Source organism: Taudactylus pleione, unplaced genomic scaffold (assembly GCF_031769625.1).
Source record: "Taudactylus pleione unplaced genomic scaffold, aTauple2 ptg000176l, whole genome shotgun sequence".
Taxonomy (NCBI): Eukaryota; Metazoa; Chordata; class Amphibia; order Anura; family Myobatrachidae; genus Taudactylus; species Taudactylus pleione.
Window position 1 is genome coordinate 2604173 of NW_028284578.1, and position 23252 is coordinate 2627424.

Consider the following 23252-nt stretch of genomic DNA (forward strand, 5'->3'; position numbering starts at 1 on the left):
GCAAGCTATTTTAACGGGACACTGCTAAACGAGCAGGGGTGCATTTTGACCCTAGAAAATCGGGCAGGGCGTGGCACCCCGCTAAAACAGCCTAGCGGGAACACTGGCATGCACAGTACAAAAAGCTTATTGTACAGTGTACAAAAAAAAAAAAACCCCAGGGCTTGTGTCCATCTCTAGATGAGCTCATTTAGGTTTAGGGTGTGTTTTTTTCTCATAAAACTATTCTTCTATATTTGCCATTTATTGAATGCTGGGAAGACGTCATTCTTTGGGAATCCATGGCTGCCATTTAAGTTTTAAAGATAAAAATGCAAGTCACACAGCTATTTCACTTTAAAATTGTATTTAATCCCTATACAGAATTCAATGAAAGGATATTCTGTATGGCATTTACATCTTTAATAAATCACTTCATGAAGGTTCAAACATTTTCTATATGAAACAAGAAAAATACAAGAAGAAACTACTTACGTTAATACAGGATTCATTATGAATGCAGTATAGATGTGTCAGACAAACAATAAGAAAATAATTTAATACTGTAATAATGGTTCCTTCACATTGACAGCTAGAAAAGTTTTACATGGCAAGATGAACTCCACAGCAAGTTTATCATGCCTGCAATATAATATAAGAGAGTATGTGCCCTAGCTCTGTAGCAAAGGATGAAGGACTATCAGCTAATGTTGGCTTGAAGTAAGAGGGGGGGGTTCCTGGGAAGGAATACCTCCTTTTGATACATGGGGGTACATTTACTAAGTCGATTTTCAGTTGCATTCTATTTTGTGGTGATTTTGGCAATCAGGTATATACTGAAAGCAAAACAGACTCAAAATCCCCAGATATTCGACTACACACATACACACAGAGATAAAACTTCAAATAGACCATCGGTACTTCCCCATAGCCATCAGTATAAAAAGATTCGAAAACCGACATTTTCAATAGAACCATGATAAACAGTCCTATATGATGAAAACTCAATGACGGAAAAAAAAACATGGGAGAGAAGCATGTGGGGCACTCTGGCTTTGGCCAATAGGAATGTTTTTGTATCATTCTGGGCCGATTTTGGTGAATAGAACACATTTAGGACTACAAATAGAACGTCAAATAGAAACCAATGCACCACCAAAGTCAGAATGGAACCCAAACTCGACTCGTAGTAAATGATCTATTTTGAATAGAAACCCTGTGGTCAATTTTGTGTGGATGGTGTTTATATTTTGTTTCCATTTTGTTTGATTTTAAGTGGAACCAAAATAGACTTTAGTAAATTTACCCCATGGTGGTTGAAAAACTGGCGAGTTGTATAAAAGTGGACATCTATGAGGAGCTTGCCATAAAGCAAAACATGACAGTCTTTACAACCTTTTAAAACATAATATAGTTAGTCTTATTTTGCTTTATGCGATTCATGCAGTGTTCTCGTCACGCTATATTTCTCAGGCGTTCTGCCCCGGCAAAATTCCCCTGCCGCCCGGCACTGTGACGTCGCCGAAAGTCGCGTTGTACTGGCATTTCATAAAGAAGAGGCAGCACAGTCTAGTCACAGTGCAACTCAGTGTTCAAAGCCGCCCCATCCGATAGAAGGATCCCAGATGGCCCCTACACCTCGATCCACCCTGCACTGAAGGTGAGCATTGCGACCTCACAAGCTCACCCTCTCCTACCCAGAACCCGCCAAATAGTGAGATGCTAGGTGGGAGGAGGGGAGGGTGCACGATGGGCTGCCGCTTACTTCCTGTGATAGAGTTTGGTGCCCCCTCCTTCCATCCAGGTCAGGGCTTGACCCACCAAACCCTCCCCCACCTCATAATGCCGCCCAACATAACACTTATGGGGGGGGAACACGGTGACGCATTGAATGCTACTTTCCTTCAACCTACCTTGTGCTGATTACATGTTGCCAATTCTGGACACCCAGCACTTAACTGGTCAAACTGCAAGATAACTACTCCCTGATCACTAGGACCTCTTAGAGCATTAGGACGATTACTGGGCAGGTTTAGGAATATGATCAGAAAATGACCACAGATTGCCCCTATTGGACACTGCATGAGGTCATCTTTGGAACTTGCCCAATAATGATCCTATCAATTACTATAAGAGCTTTTTTAATGCATCATGTTTAAGGCCTCATATACTGTGACACTTCTCAATAACGACTGCAATATTGTAGCATTTACAGACAAAATAATTTACAGGTACAACCTTGTATTCAAGTGGCACTGGACACATTTCTCCTGCATCACTAACACACTCCATTACAAGAACAAACCCTATTAGATGTGGATAAAATGCCATCCAATTAAATTCCTCCTCGCTAGTAGAGAATATATACAATTATGTTTTTCAATGAACCGTCTCCGGCCCCTGAGCTCAATCTATGGGTTTTTATTTACCATAGTATCTTTAGATATTTTACCAAATACGATAAGGTTGTAAATAGATGAGATAAATTGTAATGATGTTAGGTAGACTGATGCACCTACGATCATATTTGTATGTTTCAGCTGGCACTCTGCTGGGTTGCTGCATGATTTAGCAGTCAGAGCACAAACTTGCCAGCATAATGCTGACACTGATGGAAATGAGAACTACCGGGCATAATCATTTCAGACGATCAGTGGAGACACATATACATTGAAAAAGGCAGGGAGGGGGTCTGTATTACAGTCTCTGGCCAAACTGTACCAGCCATAAACAGCTGCTGTAATTGCAAAGGATCACTCCATTCCCCACTTCTTCTCTCATTTTGGAATAAATAAATGGATTATATATAAATCCGGGTTTCACAGATAGGAATGCAATCGTGTCTATTCCTGACAAATATAGTGTTCACAGGTGTCTGATACAGAACATGATTAAACAGCTTACAAAATGACGTCTGTAAAACATCAAGCTAACAGCATGCACTGTGAGTTCTCATTTGCCTGTCCACCTGTGCTAGAAACTGTAAGAGGCATGTTTTTCTACCTAATGCAACTTTTACCAGTGGTGTCTAGGGTGATGTGAGTATTAAACCGCAGGAGAAACTATTTCACAGAAGGGTCATATTATAATATGGTGCCTGATCATTATTTTACAGGGCAAGCATGGTCAGACTGGGAGCAGCAGTTTGTTTATACAAATTGGGTCATAAAAGCCACATTCCTTTGGTACATAGGTAACTACGTAGAGAATCTATCTTAATGAAAAGGGATTCTCTAATGTGGACAAGTATTGATGTGCCCTAACTACTTTATACACAGTGAGGATTTAAAAGAAGTGAAAAAACCGTTCAGCTTTCGGCGTTGTGCGCACATCACTGAGAATTACGTTGTGGGCTACATTGTTCATTTTCACACCTATGAAAATCAAGGGAAAACTTGCGATGTGGTGACCGTGAGTTGTTGGCATTACAGCTCTAACTTGTGCGTCCAGAAAGCACTTAACGGCCTTCGATTCTAGTTGGCAAACTTTTCTTTTTCTGCTGAAATTGCTGTTAATTACACATATAAATACTGTGACGGTCGCATCAGCAATGTCACCTACAGCTGCTGGACTGACTAATATTCAATCTATGAATTAGCGACAGACGGTGAATAAAGTATATATATTTAATGTGCCCAGGAGCTTTGGTGTTGCTGCTCTACATATGTACAAACAAAGCTCCAAATTAGGTCAGTTCTGAGAAGAGAAAACACTGGAACCTGACCCTAAGGGCATCTGGTAGAGGTTTACAATGAAACCCGATTACATAAATTCTAGTAAATGCAAACAAAAAATAGCCATTATGACAAATGTATTCTTTTTACTTAAAGTGGTTGTACATCCCCATGCAGTGTTAAATGTGATAAATTGTCATATATAATGTAACAGCCCTGGAGAAATCTGAAAGCTGCACCCAATCACTTACCACCCTCTCCGGCCCAAACCAGCTGGCTCTCATATCTCCCGGCCAATCCTAAGCAAGCTGCGCTATTGTTGTCTATTTCCAAATCACTTTGATTTCTGGCTTATTTATCCGGACTTTGTTCTGTGCTTTTTAAATAATCAGATATTCTTTTTATTTTACTTGTGTTGCCCTTTGATATGACACAGCACTGCTGGATTCCCTGCATTGGGGGCAGTTGTTCCAGACAGCAACTATGCACCATATCCCAAAGTGATAAGAATAATGAACAACTGATGCCATATATTGTGAATAAAATGCATGGAAAGAAGAAAAAGAGATTAAATAATGTATTAAAGTTTGCAAAATAAAAAGTTTTCAAATACAGCATGAAGTTAATAAATTAGTCATCTGCAGGTGGAAAACCTTTCAACGCTGCCTGGAGTGCACAACCCTTCTATAGTGCAGAGAAAATAGAACACCTGACATATCAGTTTAGGTACAATTTACAACAGTACCTTCCATTTAGGAAAGATCTCCTCGCTCGTATTGTGATAAAATACACAATTGTACAACAAAGTGACTTGGCACAAGTAAGAATCAATGAGACGAAGTAGAATGAAAAAGTCGTACGACTAATGAGTTTAGGGTAGTCAGACAATGGCCTCTGTTGGCCTTTCCTGGTCCATTATGGAAATAACCTCTTCAGGACACGCTATGTGACCATACTCCTGAGAGTTGTTGGTATTGATGCTCTGAGTCTCAAACTGAGGATGGACTGACACATTGACTGCTATCTCCTGCCCTTGGACTGAGCTGTCTTCCGAGTCCCCAGCAGGAGATCCACTCCGAGTCATATTTGGGCTGATAGTGTAGATTCCCGCCTCGTGTTCCTTTTCAACCTGGTCCGGGTCATCTAACCGCACAGCCTCAAACATTTCCTCCATAAAAGCTCTGCAGTTAAAAATAAGTGGGGGCAGTGGAATACTTCTGGCCAGCTCTTCAATGTAACGTGCAAACTCCATGGTCTTGAACTGAGTCACCTTGGCCAGCTCTAGAGTCTTGGCGGAGGTGATAATTGGGATGCGTTTCGCTATCTCGAAAGCTTTCTGGAGCTTCTCCGCCCCTTCTGTGCGGAAGAAATCATTGATGGCTTTCTCAGTTTTCCGCAGGTGGCTGCTCATCATGCAGAGTCGCGTGATATTGAGGATTAGGGTGATAGTGAAGGTCACCAAACAGACAATCACGTAATATATTCCCATGTCTCCAGAAGTGAAAGTCACCCGGAGAGTAACTGTATAGAAGGAGGTGTCATTCCCATTTGGACACATACACGTGTACCTTCCACGGTCAGCGAAGGTCACACTGGTAATGTTAAGGGCTCCACTGGAGGAAATCAGCCATTTCCCTCCTGTATTATAGAAAGGAAAAATAAGAGAGACTTAAGGCTGTTGTCAACAATGACCATTCCAGTGGTCATGTTATAGCAGATGTACCATTACATCATCAAAGAAGACCAAGCATTGTGGTTTTATAAAACTGCTAAGAAATATAAAGTCAAATTATTACAACCATAAAATATGTGCGGACAAATCCCAGGAGCCCAGTAATCAAAAAGGTCATTGCTATCATCTAGCTTTATTGGGGGGTGTTAGAGGTTCCAGAGAAGAACATGGTCTCTATCTTTTTTTTTTTTATTTGTTAAACACAGCCAGATTTGTGACGTTAAATGGTTACCAAGTACCCCCTAGACTCCTAAAGCATGTTCGTATATACTATATAAACCCTAATCTGATCACATTTATACAAAAATGTTCAAAAAATACCTCTAATATTACGTTGAAGATAATGAAATATCACTTGAATGAACATGATACACCCCTTGCGGTACATGTACCACAGGTTAAATTATATTAACTTGCTTCTGAAATCTAGATCACAGGTTCTCAAACTCGGTCCTCAGGACCCCAAACAGTGCATGTTTTCCAGGTCTCCTCACAGAATCACAAGTGACATAATTAGCTCCACCTGTGGATCTTTTCAAATGGGTCAGTGAGTAATGAATGCAGCAGTGCACCTGCTGGGTGACCTGGAAATTGTGACCTGCGTCCTGAGTTCAGAGTTTGAGAACCACCGATCTAGATTATGATCTTCATTCTGTGTATTTAGTAAAAATGCAAGTGTGCAGTATTTATCAGACAATTCTTTTGCATGGTTTTATTTGCACCAATGCTCAATGTGGGTTATTGCACATTTGCAGCATTATAGGAATGTAACAGCTTTATGTATCCTTCTTTAGTTTATTTGTTGTGGTCTCCTATTATAAATTGCTGCAGTGAAAAACAAAAACTATAAGTAACCATGTATCAGTAAAAATGAAAAAGCCAGTCTTCTATGTGTTTTCTTTCTGGAGGGCATAAGTAAGTCAAACAATCTGTATTCAAAATAATGTATCTAGAGTTAAAAATTAAATTATTACGCTACCCATAAGGTATTAAAACCATGCATAATATTACCTCCTTCCACCTCTCCAAGCGGGTGTCCTTTGGAATTAAACCACACAACATCCCCATTCTGAGTGGCATTTAGGTTACACTCTATCACTGTACTGCTTCCCTCTTTGGCTATCTGATCTCGGTGTGCTGGAGTGCTGGTGGTGATCTGTAGCTGAGCATGCAAGGAAGCATTGTGTAGTGCATGCGTTTTATTTTCTTGGTGAGAGATCTGTGCGGTAGAAGGCACTCCGGCTAGACCGGTGCACACCAGGACGATAACAGGCAGGGAAGAGAGGAAAGACGACGACCTTTCCATTTGATCATAAGTTACGGGGATATATTCCAAGCCAAAATGTTAAATGTCAAGAATGGAAAACGCTTATTGGCTGCTAAAAAGGCGATGCCTGGTTTTCTCCAACATCTTCATGTAGGTTCTCCCTGTCCAAAATCAAAACAGAAGAAGAGACGGATTGAACCAACGGCAGCTATGTTACGTTAAGCAAAACAAACTACTATATAAAACTCGTGAACCGCAATATGTAGTGTGAAAAACAAGTTACACTGGAGCTACAGCTAAAACTAGATTCTGCAGGATTCCACTTGTAAATGTAATGTCAGCAATATCATTGCCATGGTTTTGTTACTGTATACAAAGTGCTCAAATACCTCTTCCAATAATTACATTTATGCAGGAGTGTTCAGTGAACGTTTATTCATTACAGATTAATTATATCAATTGCAGATTCATTTTATCATTTGCATCTTAATTAAATTCTGGAGTGTTAATCACACAATAACAAAGTTCTGTGTTTTAGGTTTCCTTGCAGCGAAAACAATTATATAGTAAACTGTCACAGTGGGAAGGAGTACACAAGTTATTGAACAATGTCAGCAGACTGGAACCCTTGGCCAATCGGAAATAGGATAGGGCCACCAATAAAAGTCTTACGAGTCACTTATGGTCCCGAAGTTGTAAAACCAACCACACATGGGACAGAGAACACTGTGGCCAAATTGTATGACATTCAGCTGAACAGAATCTCTTCTGGAATCCCTGTACCTGTCACAACTTGTGCAGTTCCTCCTTCCTGCCAGGGGGGGGGGGGAGGTGGTCGCTCTCTGCTCTGGTGCTTCCATCACACTCTGGTCTGTATCTGAGCAGTTTGTTGCATCAACTGAGTGTGCTAGAAGCACCAGAGCAGGAAGAGCCACCCCAGGTAGGAAAGAGGAACTGCAAGGGTTGTGACAGGGTGCTAGAATGAACACTATATGCCCAATACTGCTGCAGAGACCTCAATGTGAGTGGAAAACTTTTGTACCTTGAATGAGTGGGATAGTAGGTTTTTCAATGGCTTGAATAGTGACTTTGAATTAAAATGGTTTTTATAATCTAATTTTTATGATCATTATTGTAGTGCATTAATTAATATGTACCGTATATACTCGAGTATAAGTCGACCCGAATATAAGCCGAGGTACCTACTTTTACCCCAAAAAACTGGGAAAACTTACTGAGTCGAGTATAAGCCTAGTGTGAGAAATGGCAGCAGCTGGTAGTGCCCCCAGTAGTAATTCCCCCTGGTTGTGCCCCCAGTAGTAATCCCTCCTGGTAGTGCCCCCAGTGGTAATCCCCCCTTTCAGTGCCTCCAGTAGTAATCCCCCCCCTGGTAGTACCCCCAGTAGTAATCCCCCCTTTTAGTGCCCCCTGTAGTAATCCCCCACTGGTAGTGCCCCCTGTAGTAATCCTCCCCTGGTAGTTCCCCCAGTGGTAATCCCCCCTTTCAGTGCCCCCTGTAGTAATCCCCCCCTGTAGTAATTCCCCCCTGGTTGTGCCCCCTGTAGTAATCCCCCCCTTGTAGTTCCCCCAGTGGTAATCCCCCCTTTTAGTGCCCCCTGTAGTAATCGCCCCCTGATAATGCCCCTTGGTAGTGCCCCCTGTAGTAATCGCCTCCTGGTAGTCCCCCCCCCCCCCTAGTAGAGAGAGACACGTGAAAAGATAAAAAAAAAAAATCACTTACCTGAACTCCCGCTCCTGGTCCCGCCGCTGTCCGCTCCTCCGGCCGCTTTGCATGGGAGAGACGTCGTCATGACGACGTGTCTCCCATCACCCACTGCGGGAGCCGGAAGATGGCTCCCGCAGTGGGAGCAGCAGCAGCCGCTGAGAGTCTGACAGACTCTCAGCGGCTGCTGATTACACCAAACACGCAGCTGCCGGCTCCGGCGGCTGTGTGTTTGGCAGTGTGTAGCGCTGACCGAACTCCGTCCGGTCAGCGCTACACTTGACTCGAGTATAAGCCGAGGGGGTACTTTTTCAGCACATTTTTTGTGCTGAAAAACTCGGCTTATACTCGAGTATATACGGTATGTATATTTTAAAGAAGTTTTATGAACCATTAATGTGTCACATATATACCGCTATAGCAGTGTTATCAATTTTCACACCAGCGGTCCCATTGATGGAGGAGTTTGTGATATGTTATTTTAAGACACAAAAGGACATAGAATTGCAATCTACAATACGCAGTTTTTTATTCTAAGTCCGGGTGATGGAGATATATAGGCATGCGCATTAGAAATCATTATTCGCATCCTACTGCTTGGAATGCATATCGGAACCATTGGGTATACACCGGTCGAGGAGGTGGAAGCTGCATTTCCAGAAGGCAGAAGCTGGGTGTGTTCCACCGCTTTTAGTGCATATGGGGGACAAAGGGCGCGTGTGGCAAGCAAGGTGGCAGAATCTGGGTGCATTCCAGTGTTTGGAACACATACTGGAGCAGGAGTAGAAAATGTTTGGTCACTTCCGGTGGATCCGGCGTGCATTCCAGCAGGTGGAACGCATAGCTATTTTTATGGATTAGAACACTGGTGTTTTGGTTTAAAGTATGTATTTTTTATAGAGGGTAGGTTTATCATATAGTACACAGTGTTCTCCCCAGGCTGTTTGTTGCGGGCGCAACGCACAGCAAGAAACAGTTACCACCCGGAACTTCCCCCTGCCCCAATACGCCACATTCCGCAACTTACTGCCCGGTAGTCTCCCCTGTCCCAATGCGCCATGTGCCGTTGCCCGCTCACCCTCAATGTGTCCTTGTTTCTGGCGGACATTGATGAGACGCCAAGCTGCGCCAACGTTTTCCCCATCGAAGCCTTCGTGTTCGCCGGGAATTAAGATACGTGACGTTAGTGAGGGTTCTGGGCGACGGGACGTGGCACGTTGGAGTGGGAAGGGGGGTGAGGGTGGAGTGTCGGGTTGTGCAGCTCTGTAACATTTTCTTTTTTTTCTGTCACTTGATTATTGAAAATCCAAAATAAACAGATCTTTAAAAAAAAAAAAAAAAAATTCTGTGGTGCCAGCACTAAATAGCTTGATGAAGATTTCACTAGAGCAGTGGTTCTCAAACTCGGTCCTCAGGACCCCACACAGTTCACGTTTTGCAGGTCACCCAGCAGGTGCACAGGTGTAATTATTGCTCACTGACAATTTTAAAAGGTCCACAGGTGGAGCTAATTATTTAACTTGATTCAGTGTGGAGACATGGACAACATGCACTGTTTGGGGGTCCCGAGGACCGAGTTTGAGAACCTGTGCACTAGAGGGACCAGATCCTACAGACTTTGTCTATGAAAAAGCTGCAGACGACTGGGCCTCTAAAGAAGAAGAGGAGAATTAATACATAAAATGTTATCTCAAGTTTAAATCATAAGGTCAGCATTTAAAACATTATTGCGAAGGCCCCCACCCGGCTACTTCTTCATGCTACCCGGCTGGAAGAATTTTCTGGGGAGAACACTGGTACACATCAACCCATATGAAACAAGAGATATGGTAAGAACTTACCTTTGTTATCTCTGTTTCTACGAAGTCCATAGGATCCACAGGGTTGACCTTGGGGTATAGGTTGGGAACCAAATCCGGGCATCACGCAGTTAAAGCTTTTAGTTCCCAGGATGCACTTGGGTCCACTCTCCCTATAACCCCACCCCCAAGCCAGAGGCACCTCAGTTTGTAAGTAGCCAAAGGCCTGGGAGGAGAGAAAAAGAGAGAGAAAACTGAAGCATTCAACCATACTCTCAGAAATGGGAGACGGAAAACCGGTGACCAGCCACACAGCCCATATGAAGCCAGGTGCGTCAGGGCGGGCACCTTGTGGACCCTATGGACTTCGTAGAAACAGAGCTAACAAAGGTAAGTTCTTACAATATCTCTTGTTTTCTACTTCAGGGTCCATAGGGGGTCCACAGGGTTGACCTTGGGGATGTCCCAAAGCAGTTCAGCCAAGGGTGGGGACGCTCCTGTGCTGAGAGGAGAATCAGTCGCCAAAAAGGAAGCATCCTGAGAGGCAAAGGAAACAAATGCCTAGAACCTTAAAAAGGTGTGGACAGAAGACCACCAGGACACCTAGTAAGGCAAAATAGCCGAGGTGCCACAGCGGGCCGCTCACGAGGGTTACATGGCCCGAGAAAAAACAAGCCTCAACAGAAAGGCCTACACATGGGTAGGCCCCTGAGGAAGACCTACGAGGCCATCCAGCCAACATTTGGTTATAGGCCGGCCATACATTCCTGTGAAAACCAGAAATCGTAGACTACCAATAAGGGGTCCGATTTCCGTAAGGAACTTGAGCGGATCACATAAATCCCAAGAGGCCGGACCACAGTCAATGAGGCCACACCAGCCGAGAGGACTGGGGACTGAATTGCCGTACCATAAGTTCCAGAATATGGAACCTAAAAACCACTTTAAGAAGAAACACAGGGCGAGAGCAACTCACACCCTGACATGATGCCCTCCAGAAGAGGGAACCACATGAGAACGCTCCCAATTCAGACACTCTCCTGGTTGATATAAACACCCTGAGAGAAAGAGAGAGCCTAAGCAATATACCATGTAATGGCTATCACAACCAGCGGTTCCATTGACTATCCCCGGAAGGAACGAAGAACCACTACTAACTCCCAAGGAGTCCCTAGGGAGGACAAAAGGAGGCATTAATCCAGAAAACACTCCAAAGGATGAACTGGATACCAGAATGGAGCAATTCCATATCTTAACCCTACTGACAGTGTAGAGATCCGCACTGTCAGGAAGGCCAGGCCGAGGGTGAAACCCAAGCCAGCCGGAAGGAATGCCAGAATATCTGGAAATCCTGGACACCGGAGGATCGTATCGACAAGTACAATACCATAAGAATTATGGCTGCCACAGTTTGTGGTAGGTCCCAGCAAAAGCTGATCTATGTGCTCTAATCATTCCAACGATGACAAAGCCAGGGAAGTCGTGAGACCACTGTAGGGACGCAGTCAAAGACGAACGACCCAGGTCCAAGGCAAAACCAAGGACCCTGAGACAACAGGTCCGGGCAGTGAAGCATCAGGAATGGAGTATCGATGGAGAGACTCCGAAAATCCAAGTACCCCTGACATCTGGGGCAATCAGGAGCCACCAGCAGGAAAGCATCTTCGTCCCGACTGAAACACTTCCAAAGACCTCGAGGAAGAAGGGAGGCCGGAGAACACAGGTACACAAAGTGGAAGGACCACTTCACCGACAAAGAGTCACTGAAGGTTGCTTCAGAATCCCCAGAGCTGGACTGTAACACCATAGTGTGATAAAGTCAGAATGTCATGAGGGACAACTCAGGGGGCCCCCCCTGCTCCCCAGGAGATGAAACCTCTCTTGGGGAAGAGACTAGTCCCCGGGATGCACGTCGTGACAGCTGAGGACTCCCGCTTTCCAATGGAGAACTCTTGAAACGAACGCTGCCGAGATGGTCGGGAGGAGACCCTCGGACTATGTCCGAATCTGTGACATACCTGTCTCCTAGATGAAGAATACCCAGAGAGGGATGCAGGGAGGACTTTTTCCTCGTTGATTAAAACGTCTGCACCCTGAAGAAGCCACGGTCATCCTGACCTGGCTGTAAAGTACCTCGGTGATCCCGCTAAGAGCAGGAGGCCGTCCAGGTACAGGAGCAATGGGATATACTGAACAGGAGAACTGTGAGAAAATCCAAAACGCTGGTAAACCCCCTGTGGGGCTGAGGACAGTCCCAACAGGCAGAGCCCGAAAAATTGTAAGTGTTGCTGTGATACAGCAAACCTGAGTCCATGCTGATGAAAGGTCTCTGTAAGTACCTGTAGGCACGCGTCCTGGATATCCCAGTGATACCATAAAGTCCCCAGGTTCCAAACATACTATGTTGGAGCATAGGGATTGCCTCCTGAGCCCAGGTAGCTTTAGGAACTGGTTCAGGGAATTGAGACAGAGAATAGGCCAAAGAGGATCATTCAGCCACCGCACGAGAAAGAAAATAGAACAACCAGTCCCTCGCTGAGAAAGTGGGGATGGCCTAATTAGCTCCGCTTACCGCAACCACTGTATAGCTTTCTGGATTTGTAAGGCCCTGTTCGGGTCTGAATAAGGGCCCGCGCATGTAAAGAGGCCGTCTGAGCAGAGAGAGGACGTACCCTCCTACCCACGTAGCCGCGGCAACCCGACACTAGTACCGGGCGAACTGAGAAAATCGGTATCTCCCAGTGGTAGGCCTGTCTCGTCAGGCTGAAGATATATCCGTAGGTTCAGAAGCAGGATCGTCTGGCAGTCCAGGCCTGCTCGGTACTGAATATGTCGGCCCTTGTAGAGGCCGAAAGTCTACGAAGAAACAGACCTTTAGGCTGTCCCAGAGGACAAAAAGACTTAACAGACTTAGTCTGAGGCCTTGTAGTGGGCATAGCTGAAGGCGGTAAACTTGTCGTTAGTAATACTGCCATTGTTATTACAATCTTGTCAAGGTCAGGACCAAACAAGATCTACCCTATAGATGGTATCTGCACCTCTGCATTCCCCGAGCGCAGCCATAGGGTATTACGGAGGATACAGTCGCAGCCGGAACTCTGAAAGTTCAGAGACTGGTATCCAATATAGGCATTTCCACCTATGACAACTGCATATATTATGTGAGCGACCAAATACATTTGAACCCCAAACGTTACAAATGTGTCAGCTCAGTATGCAATAGTATTAACCAACCATGCTATAGCCATGGTAGGATGGGTAACAACCCCTGGAAGCGAGTATACTGATTTCAGGCAGAGTTACCACCTACGGATCCGAAGAATCCGACCACGCAGGAATGGGAGGCGTAGTAACGTCTGTAATCAGATGAGTAACACGCCCATCCACCCCAGGATGACCCTCAGGGAATTTGGGACAGGAGGCCAAACACTGTTGTAATACCTCGTATCTGGCAACAGCCAGAGTCCCGCCATGCGATCCACCTGCTAGTCAGCAACAGGGAACCCGAAGGCATGCCCGTGTAAGAGGGAAAGAGCCCAAAACAGTAACCAGTTCACGCAGAGCCAACTGGGAAGTAACCACAGGGCGTCAACCACGCCAATTTGCGTTTCGTAGAAAACGACATCCTGTGGTAATCCCTGCAAGGGGAATGACAGACTATTGTGGCACCAGGGGGAATTCATATACTGCGAAAAACCCCTGCAGGGAGCGGTAGTCTGTGTCACAGGGGAAGAGTGCAAGAAACTGCGAGATACCCTGAGATGAAAAGGGGCAGTATGGTGAAGTAACCCCAAGTGAGGTACAACAATGGGGCCCGCTCGGCGATCCGCAATTGAGAGGATCCCGAGAAAACAAACCGCCCAAGGGGGTCGTGAAAGGAGCCGGCACCAGATGACGCCACATACAGAACCCTTTGAGTCAAATCCTCCGCACTAACACCTGCAGCACATGACTTGCAGGATAGTAAAAATGGGTGCAGTATAACGCTCTCTCTCCTGGTCAGACATATCTGACCAATCTTGGCGGAAATATCAAGCAGCGCTATACTGATCCTGACTATGCCAAAAATTAGCTGCAGGGACCCATTTTCAGCGTATGCAACACACAGTTCCATCTAAAATATGGCAACGTGCAGCACGCAACAGTATGTGACAAACCTCACAAATATTAACAAGTATATAAATGTGAGGTCTCCGAACCACCCTAAGTACAGCTGTATTAGGGCAGATAAAGAAAAGGGATAGATATATACTGACAGGTGAGAGAATAAAGTACAGACAGTCAGCACTAGCATAAGTCACATACCATGCAGATATATACATAAACATGTCATATAATATACTGCACTAAGTCACTGCATTCAACTGCCCAGATTCAGTGTCTGGGAAGGCTACAGCGCTGTGTACACTGACCTAATGGGGGGTACGCAGGGGGACTGGGCTCACTGCCATCTCCGGAGCTCTGCTGCTGCACATAGAAAATGGCCCCCTGGAGGCCTCAGAAGAAACGTGGCCCACGGAGGAAGCAGCTCAGCAACGCCAGGCTATTATAATGAAAGGCGCGCTGAGCTGAGGGGAGGAGCCGCTGTAACAGGGAAGGCTTGCTCCCCTGGCCGGCTATTAATCCCCGGGACGCCGGCTCCCTGCGCCGATCGTTAAGTACCTGGTGGTCTAGTGGACACATGGGGTATGGGGGAGCCCGCCGCCACTGCCTGCGCCTCCGGTCTGTCTCCAGAGACCGGAGGCAGAGCACTACATTTGAGATGAGCGGATCACCGCGACCTTACCTGCTCCCCGTGGATCCGGCAGCAGTCCTGGGCGCCCACAGAGTCCGGCTAGTACAAACTCTGGGGTCCCGCTGAGATCCCCAGATCTGTACTGGCGTCTCAGCGCCAATGGGGTGACGGAGCGGCAGCTTAGACGTCCTATGGACAGTCCGACGCTGCCGCTCTGAAGAGTCCAAAGTAAAAATAAAAACGTCCCTAAAAAAATAAAATAAGCTTAGGGGCTGCTAATCAGCTCCCCCTGCGCTAACGGTGGCCCGACTCCGGCCGGGCACCAACTTAAACTGAGGTGATTCTGGCTTGGGGGTGGGGTTATAGGGAGAGTGGACCCAAGTGCATCCTGGGAGCTAAAAGCTTTAACTGCGTGGTGCCCGGATTTGGTTCCCAACCTATACCCCAAGGTCAACCCTGTGGACCCCCTATGGACCCTGAAGTAGAAATATCTTTTAATTAGGTACTTAATACATGATTTGAGGGAGTCCCACCCCATACACAGGAAGGGGGTGTGGTAATTAGTATCCCTAGAAATACAGACCTCCAGTGCACAGAGGCATACCTCGGCAAAGACTTACAAGTTGAAACGCGTTGGTGTTTATTTGTGGGAACTGCTACCACTAAGGACCAGTGAAGGGACCTGTAACAACAGAAGGAGGCTGAACTGCTTTTGGGGTAGCAATATCGCCCCTGGTGCTTATCACTTTGCCTTTCTAAAAAGTTTTTTTTGCTGTACACACCACTTTTCTCCTGAAATTTATTTACCCAATGTCTACTACGCCAATGATTTAATAAAAGTGACGGTACTTCATTATGGGAGATTCAAGGTTATGATTTTTTTGAGGTGCTGTTGACAGAAGGGGTACCCGTGTGTTGCAAAAGGTTTACATGAAGGAATCATTTTATTTTATTGTCTGATAAAGATTTATTTCAATACATCTGACTTCTAATGGATTTGCATTACCTCTGTGACTGAGCGCTTGATTTATATATTTGATGTATAGATTTTTCAATGTACCTGTGGAGGATAAACAAATAACGGTCTCTATGGTGTCAGTCATAATATTGACTGACACAACATTGAAATGCAGCCTGTTACGTTACTAGTAACATCACTGAGGCATGTTGTGCACTAGTGCTCATTTCTTGACAGTAAACTATATTTAGGCCAACAATTCTTCTAGGCGATAGGTTTGCAGATATGGTAGGCATCAAGGTTATTGTTTTTATATGGTATTCATTTATATAAGGTTGTGTGACAACAATTCTGAATGCGCTGCACTTTCTATTGTCTGTACTTTCTATTGTCTATTGTCAAAACGCATTTTAATATACTTTGTATTAACAAGCTTAATAACGGTGACACTACAGACGCTGGTTAGTATTCTCAATGTTTTATAAGCTTAGTGTGTTCAGTTTTTTACTCCCTTGTCAATATCTGGTCCATCTCAGATACTTCATTTTTAAAAAGATTTGGAGGACTATCACAGGAGAAGTCTTGGAGGTGGTAATGAGAGATGGGATCATAATAATTTGTCTGGTCAGTAAATCTAGTAGACTTTGAGAGGTATTCAATTAGATACGAAAAGTCAGAACATCTTCGCCTGTCCGACTTTTCGCCTCATTCGCCTGTTTCAGAGGTGAAATCGTCCCTGCTTTTCGCCTGATTCAATTGCAAAACAGGCGAAAACGGGATTAGGCAAATGCGGAACCGGCGAAAAGTACTGAAAGAATTGGGGAAATCAGTCTGTACCCCAGAAAAAGATGCACAAACATAGGAAATCAATATAGATGTGTACTAATAGCCCTAATAAAGCTATTTTGCGTACTTAAGTTGTATAAATTGCTTGCTATTAGCGTCTTTGTAAAAGTGGTGAAGAATAGCATTCAGCAGTATTTTTTGGTGAAAATAAGTATTCCTGTCAAATTTGGGGTATTGAAAATGGGTGCTAGCATGTTTTTATGTGTCTAAAGTGAACTTTGCAGGTGCTGCATGCACCTGCAATCCCAAAAACACCTGACCCATACTTGCAGCACCCCAAGAAGCCTATTTCACTAGTTTTTATGCTTGTCCCCCCACTTTTTGCATTTTTTACCCCAAAAATGACATGTATGGGGGTGTTCTTAGGTTTTTTTGCAGATTTGTCCTTTGGGGGGCAGCCCCAAGGGTTCTGAGTCGTTTCCCCACATTTGCACCCCAAAATAAAGATTTTGCACTTCTTTTCACCTGCTACTGATTGGAGAATCTTTTTTGGAGAATTCAATGCATCGAGTCTCCGCTTAGGCGAAATTGTCCTGGAATTAAATTTGGCGAAATTTTTTTAGGCAAAATATTCTCAAAAAAACAGGCGAAAAGGGCTTTTCACCTGTAATTGAATATGGCCCTTTCATCGCATCTGACTGAGAGCACCTTCACCTGTAGCTAGTACATGAGCAGATAAGACCACCTTCATCAGCTTTTAGATGCTGAGTGGATAAGAGCATTTAACTAGAGGATGAGCAAAAGTTCTTCACCTGCAGTTAGAGGCGGAGCAGGTAAGAGCACTATTAACTTGTGTTATAAGACAAGTTGGTAAGAGCACACATCTTTAGTTGAGATTGAGTGGATAAGAGCAACCATACCTGTAGTTAGAAGCTGAGTGGGTAAGATCAGTTACCTGCAGCTAGATCCCAAAGGGGTTATGACTTCCTTTGTGGATTTAACAAACAGCAGTAATCTAAGATTACCACTGTTTGTCCCAGCATCGTTCTCGCCATCTTTAGATGGCGAGAGCGATGTAGTCCCCATTGATAGCAATGGGGACGGGCGGTGCCTTTCCGGCTTCAGCGAAGCCTTCCAGGCAGCAGCTAATTGGAGGACCCCGCAGACGAAGAGAACTTCGTGGGACCACGCCGGAGGGGTAAGTATTGGTAAATACCAGTGAATTTTTCATTTGTATCACAGTTATACTAAACAAAAAATACCTTGTTAAGTGGGGCCCTGAGTGTCTAAGAGCACTATTACCTGTAGTTAGAGGTAAAGCAGGTAAGAGCAGTGTCACCTGTAGCTCAAGGCTGTGCGGGTAAAAGCACGTTACTTGTAGCTCAAGGCTGAGCAGGTAAGAGAGCTGAGCACTGTCACCTGTAGTTAGAGGCTAAGTGGATAAAAGCTCTGTTACCTGTTGTAGTCAGAGGCTGAGTGGGTATGAAAACTATCAACTGTAATTAGAGGCTGAATGAATAAGAGCACCGTAATATGTAATTAGAGGCTGAGCAGGTAAGAGCACTGTTACCTGTAGTTAGAGGCAGAGCAGGTAAGAGCACTATTAACTGTAGTTATAGGCTAAGTTGGTAAGAGCACTCATATCTTTAGTTAGAGACTGAGTGGGTAAGAGCAGTTACCTGCAGTGAGAGGCTGAGTATCTAAGAGCACTATTACATGTAGTTAGAGGATAAGCAGGTAAAAGCATTGCCACCTGTAGCTCAAGGCTGAGCGAGTAAAAGCACATTACCCGTAGCTCAAGAATGAGCAGTTAAGAGCATTTGCTTCTGTTAGTAGAGGCTGATAGGGTAAGAGCACTGACAGCTGAGAACACGGCATAAGACACCCCCGCCAAGGGGTATCGGTGAAAGCCGGACCGGACGCGATTCCGGAACGCCGGACCGGACCTGCTCCCTGCAGCGACCTCTGTCACTGAGGAGCTGTTTAAGCGTGCTTGTCCGGGGGGGGGGTGTCAGCCTGTCACAGGGGAGGGAGTGATCATTACAGTGGCTCCCTGCCCGGAACGCCGGACCGGACCAGCTCCTTGCTGCTATCTCTGCAGCTAAGGAGCTGTATAATGTGATGCCCGTCTGGGAAGTGTGTAGTGATGGGCTGTCACCGGGGAGGGTGAGATCACAGCCGGCTCCCCGCACGCTGCTGCTTCTGCTGGTCCTGGACTGCCAGCCCTGCTCTGAAGCGCTGTCTGTGCGCTTCTGTCACCCGGGGGACACTGTGGGAGAGGTCACATACAGGCTCGTCTCCTACCTACCCCCGGTGATGGCTACTGCTGCCCCCAAACTGGACAGACCTGGGAGGGGAGGGGGGTTTGGTCAGATATTTGGCATTTGTATGTATGCATTACATATAATCACTAATAAATATTAATGGTGGGAGGTTAAAGAGTGTAGCCCTAAACTGAGTGATTAGGAATGCCAGTCACATTTTTAAAGATTAAAAAAATAAATAAAAAAAACACCATTTATTGTGCAGAATGTTCCACAATAGAACTTTTTACTATTTTAGTCATCAATTCTGGTAGACGGAATGTGGCCCAGACCACCTTATACAGCCATTCCGGATGCCAACACAGGGCACATACTACCTTATACAGCCATTCTGGATGCCAACACAGGGCAAATACTACCTTATTCAGCCATTCTGGATGCCAACACAGGGCAAATACTACCTTATTCAGCCATTCTGGGTGCTGGAACGGGGTATAGCCCACCATAGATGGCCTTCCAGGTGGAGGACTGGGGTTCCGCCCACCGTAGATAGCCATTCAAGGTGCCGGAATGGGGCACAAACCACCTAAGATATCCTTTCCGGGTGCCGGTATGGGGTGCAGGTCAGCTTAGATAGCCAGATGGGGCGCAGGCCACCTAAGATAGCCATTCTGTGTGCTGGGATGGGGTGCAGACTACCTGAGATAACAGTTTTGGTTACCTGAATGCAGTACAGGTCACCTTAGATAGCCATTCCGGGTGCCTGGAATGGGATGCAGACCACCTAAGATAGCCGTTCTAGGTGCCGGAATGGGGCGCAGACTACCTATGATAGCCGTTTTGGGTGCCGGAATGGGGCGCAGACTACCTGAAATAACTGTTTTGGGTGCCTGAATTTTATTTATAAAACTGTATTATCCAAACTGCAATTTAAACACCCAATAGATTACCTGGAACCTCTCTTTTCCTGCAAAATGATGTTTAATTTCTGACTAAATCAGATCGGAGATTCCTGCAGATAATATTTCCACAATATAAACAGGATCAGTACATACATACATACATACATACATACACACACACACACACACACACACACACATATTAAATGGTGTCACATTATCAAAAAACCAACGTTTCGGAGCACTGAGCTCCTTTGTCAAGGTGTGAACAAGTGCAAATCTAAGTAACATACCTTAAATAGAGAGAAGTTAACACCCGCTGCGTGCATGAACAAGGCCAGCTGCTCCGTCTGATTACCGGGGCTCCCGAGGTCGCGGACTAGTGACGTCACGCGCTGTCAGCGCTGGGTTGTCGTGGCTACCCGGGACGCTTTCTGGCGGGGTGGAGCTGGCCCTGTAGTGAATAAGAATACAAAAGTATGTGATAAAACTCATTGTGATTAAAAAGTTTAAAAGAAGAGCTTCCACCCGGCGCCTGATTGTATGAGAACCTGCCAAAGAAGCAGAGATGGAAAGAAAGACGAACATAAAATAGAAACAGAGAACAGAAATATGTTGCAAGATTCTAGTGTAGATACTGAAAACTTGAGTGAATGTTATTGGAATGATGTGACCGTGTGTATGAAAATGAGGATAAATAAATGGATGGAGTGTGAAAAAACGAAGTGAATGAGCGACTCTGAAACTAATAAGTGAAAAAAAGATGAAGAGTGCTAGAAAATTAAGTGATGCAAGAAATAGGTGAATGAATGAAGTGTGGACAAAAGGACATGTAGAAAAAAGTGATACGTGAAGTTGATCTAGTGTGTGCTGTGACGCTAAAGAGTGTGACAGAAATAAGAACCCTACCAGAATGAATAATGAGGTCATTAAAGGAGGAAAGGCTAAAAAATGAAGCATGGCAGTTGTTAGAATGAGTACAAGGGAAGATAAAGGAACATGTGAGAATAAAGAGGAGACTGTAGATATAGCAAAAGAAAATGTCAAATAAAACAAATATGGATAAAGATTAAAATGAAACTAATACCCCTTTTCCACCTAAATTCCGGGTCTGACCCGGAGTTGGAACAAAGTTCCTATCCGGATCAGACCCGGAATTTTGCCAGCGCCGACTCGGGATATTCCCGAGTCGGCGCCGCTCACACCGCAGTGGGGTCTGCATAGACCCGGGTTTTGCGGAGTGAAAGTGGTCGCTTGGGGATGACGTCATCTCCAAGCGCCACTGAAGCCGGACCAATCGGCCGGCTAGCAGCGCACTCCAGGTCATCGTGACCCGGAGTGCGCTGTTCTCACAGCAGGGTTTCACGGGCTACGCCCGTGTTAAACCCTGCTAGTTACCTGGGTTGGATTGCTGGGTCACTCGACCCGGCGATCCAACTCTCTCCCCTTTTACACCAGGGAGCTGCCCGGGTTAACCCTTCAAAAACCCGGGTTTTAGCTCCGGTGTAAAAGTGGTATAACACTGTACTAATCAATAATCGATATAGTCAAAAGGGGTTGTTAAATGTCAAAAAAAGGTTACGCTAAATGCTAAGGAAACTACCAGGGGGGATGAATAAATACAATGTAAAATTATAATAAAAATTTCTGAATAAATCAGATCGGAGATTCCGGCAGATAATATTTCCACAATATAAACAGGATCAGTACACACACACATATACACACATATATATTTTATATCTGCACTCACATCATCACAGAGGCCAAATAATAAACAGGGGTGCTCCTCCTCAGGTCAAAAGGCCAGATCAATCATATACTTCGATACCACACACAATAGAAAGCGGAATGAGGGCACTCACCATAGAAAAGAAAGTCAACTTGTTTAATTGAGGCAGCAGGTTAATTATTCACGGTTGCTACATAAGTAAGATTACCGACGTTTCGGTCTAAACAGAGACCATTTTCAAGGTACAGCAATCCAAAAGTAATAGAACAGCATGGGTCCAAACAAGTCAGTCGTGCGCGCTCAGCATGACACGCACATTGCATCAGTGGGTGACGCGCGTCTCGCCCTGTGGATTACACACGGCTGCGTGTGCACCCTAGACGCATAACTGGCAGATGATGTAATTTGTCAGTGCCCTGCAGAGAGATGCACATGAAGCCATCGCTTGCCTGTCTAACCTCCTGCACCACAGCAGCCTGACCAGCAGCCACAAAAGCAGGCAGGCACACAGCCTGCCATAGCCAGAACTGCAGCCTGCACCACAGCCTGACCAGCAGCCACAAACGCAGGCTGATACACAGCCTGCCACAGCCAGAACAGCAACCTGTAGCAAAGCTGTAATCAGTCCCCACCCCTCTCTTTTGTTGCCTTTTGTGACCATCTTAGTCAGACCTTAAAACAGACCATTTTTAATGACTTCTATAGAGAAAAGCAGGGATTACCCGGGTTCAGTGTGAACGGGGCAAACCCGGGTCAAGTTGCAGTGTAAACGGAGTCTGAAGCCGAGTTCGACCCGGGATTGACCAGTGTTCAAATTCCAGGGTCGGACCCGGGATTTTGGTGTAAAAGGGGTATCCAGGACTGCATAATGGAGTGCAAGCCACCATAGATAGCCATTGATGGTGCCGGAACGTGGTGCAAACCACCTTAGATAGACGTTCCGGGTGCTGGAACGGGACGCAGAACACCTAAGATAGCTGGTTTGGGTGCCGGAATAGGATGCAGACCAACTCAGCCATTCAGGGTGCCTGAACAGGGCACAGACTACCATAGCCAACCATTCAGGGTGCTGGAACGGGGTGCTTACCACCTTAGATAACCGATCTGGGGGCCCGAATACGGGCACAGCCTTAGATAGCCGTTCAGGGTGTCGGAATGGGGAGCAGACCACCTAAGATAGCAGTTCAAGGTGCTGGAACAGGGAGCAGGCCATCTTAGATAGCCATTCCAGGGGACAGAACGGGGCGCAGACCACCTTAGAAAGTCGTTCCGGGTGCAGGTCACCTTAGATAGCCAGAACGGGTACAGCTGACCATGTAAGAGAGCTGTTCTGGGTACCGGAACAGGACACAATATCAAACTATTTAGGGTGGTGCTGACCACTTTAGTCAGCCGTCCCGAGTGCCGGAACAGGGCGCTGACTACCATAGCCAGCCATTCAGGGTGCCGGAACGGGACACTGACCACCTCAGCAAGCTGCTCATAGTGCCGGCACAGGCTGCAGACCACCTTAGACAGCTGTTCGGGGTGCCGGAATGGGACACAGACAGCCTTAGATAGCCATTTTGGGTGCAGGAACAGGGCACAGACCATTCTAGATAGCCAGAACACCTTATCCAGCTGTTCAGGGTGCCAGAACCTGACCACCATAGCCAGCCATTCAGGGTGACGGAATGGGACACTGACCACCTCAGCAAGCCG

General features: G+C 45.6%; 1 protein-coding gene across 5 annotated transcripts in view; it reads right to left on the reverse strand.

The window, feature by feature from the left end:
* Window positions 1–336: 336 nt before the first annotated feature.
* The window catches only part of MFAP3 (microfibril associated protein 3), a 31929-nt gene continuing 9013 nt past the window's right edge, over window positions 337–23252 (reverse strand). For 4 of the 5 annotated variants that reach the window (XM_088475677.1, XM_088475679.1, XM_088475678.1 and 1 more), the window contains exons 2-4: window positions 20113–20273; window positions 6397–6813; window positions 337–5291 (exon numbers count right to left, since the gene is read on the reverse strand). In XM_088475677.1, coding sequence (XP_088331803.1) covers window positions 4534–5291; window positions 6397–6691 — 1053 coding nt within the window. In that variant the 5' untranslated portion in view covers window positions 6692–6813; window positions 20113–20273 and the 3' untranslated portion in view covers window positions 337–4533. The remainder of the gene's footprint in view (window positions 5292–6396; window positions 6814–20112; window positions 20274–23252) is intronic. The other variant, XM_088475681.1, reaches the window with a different exon arrangement.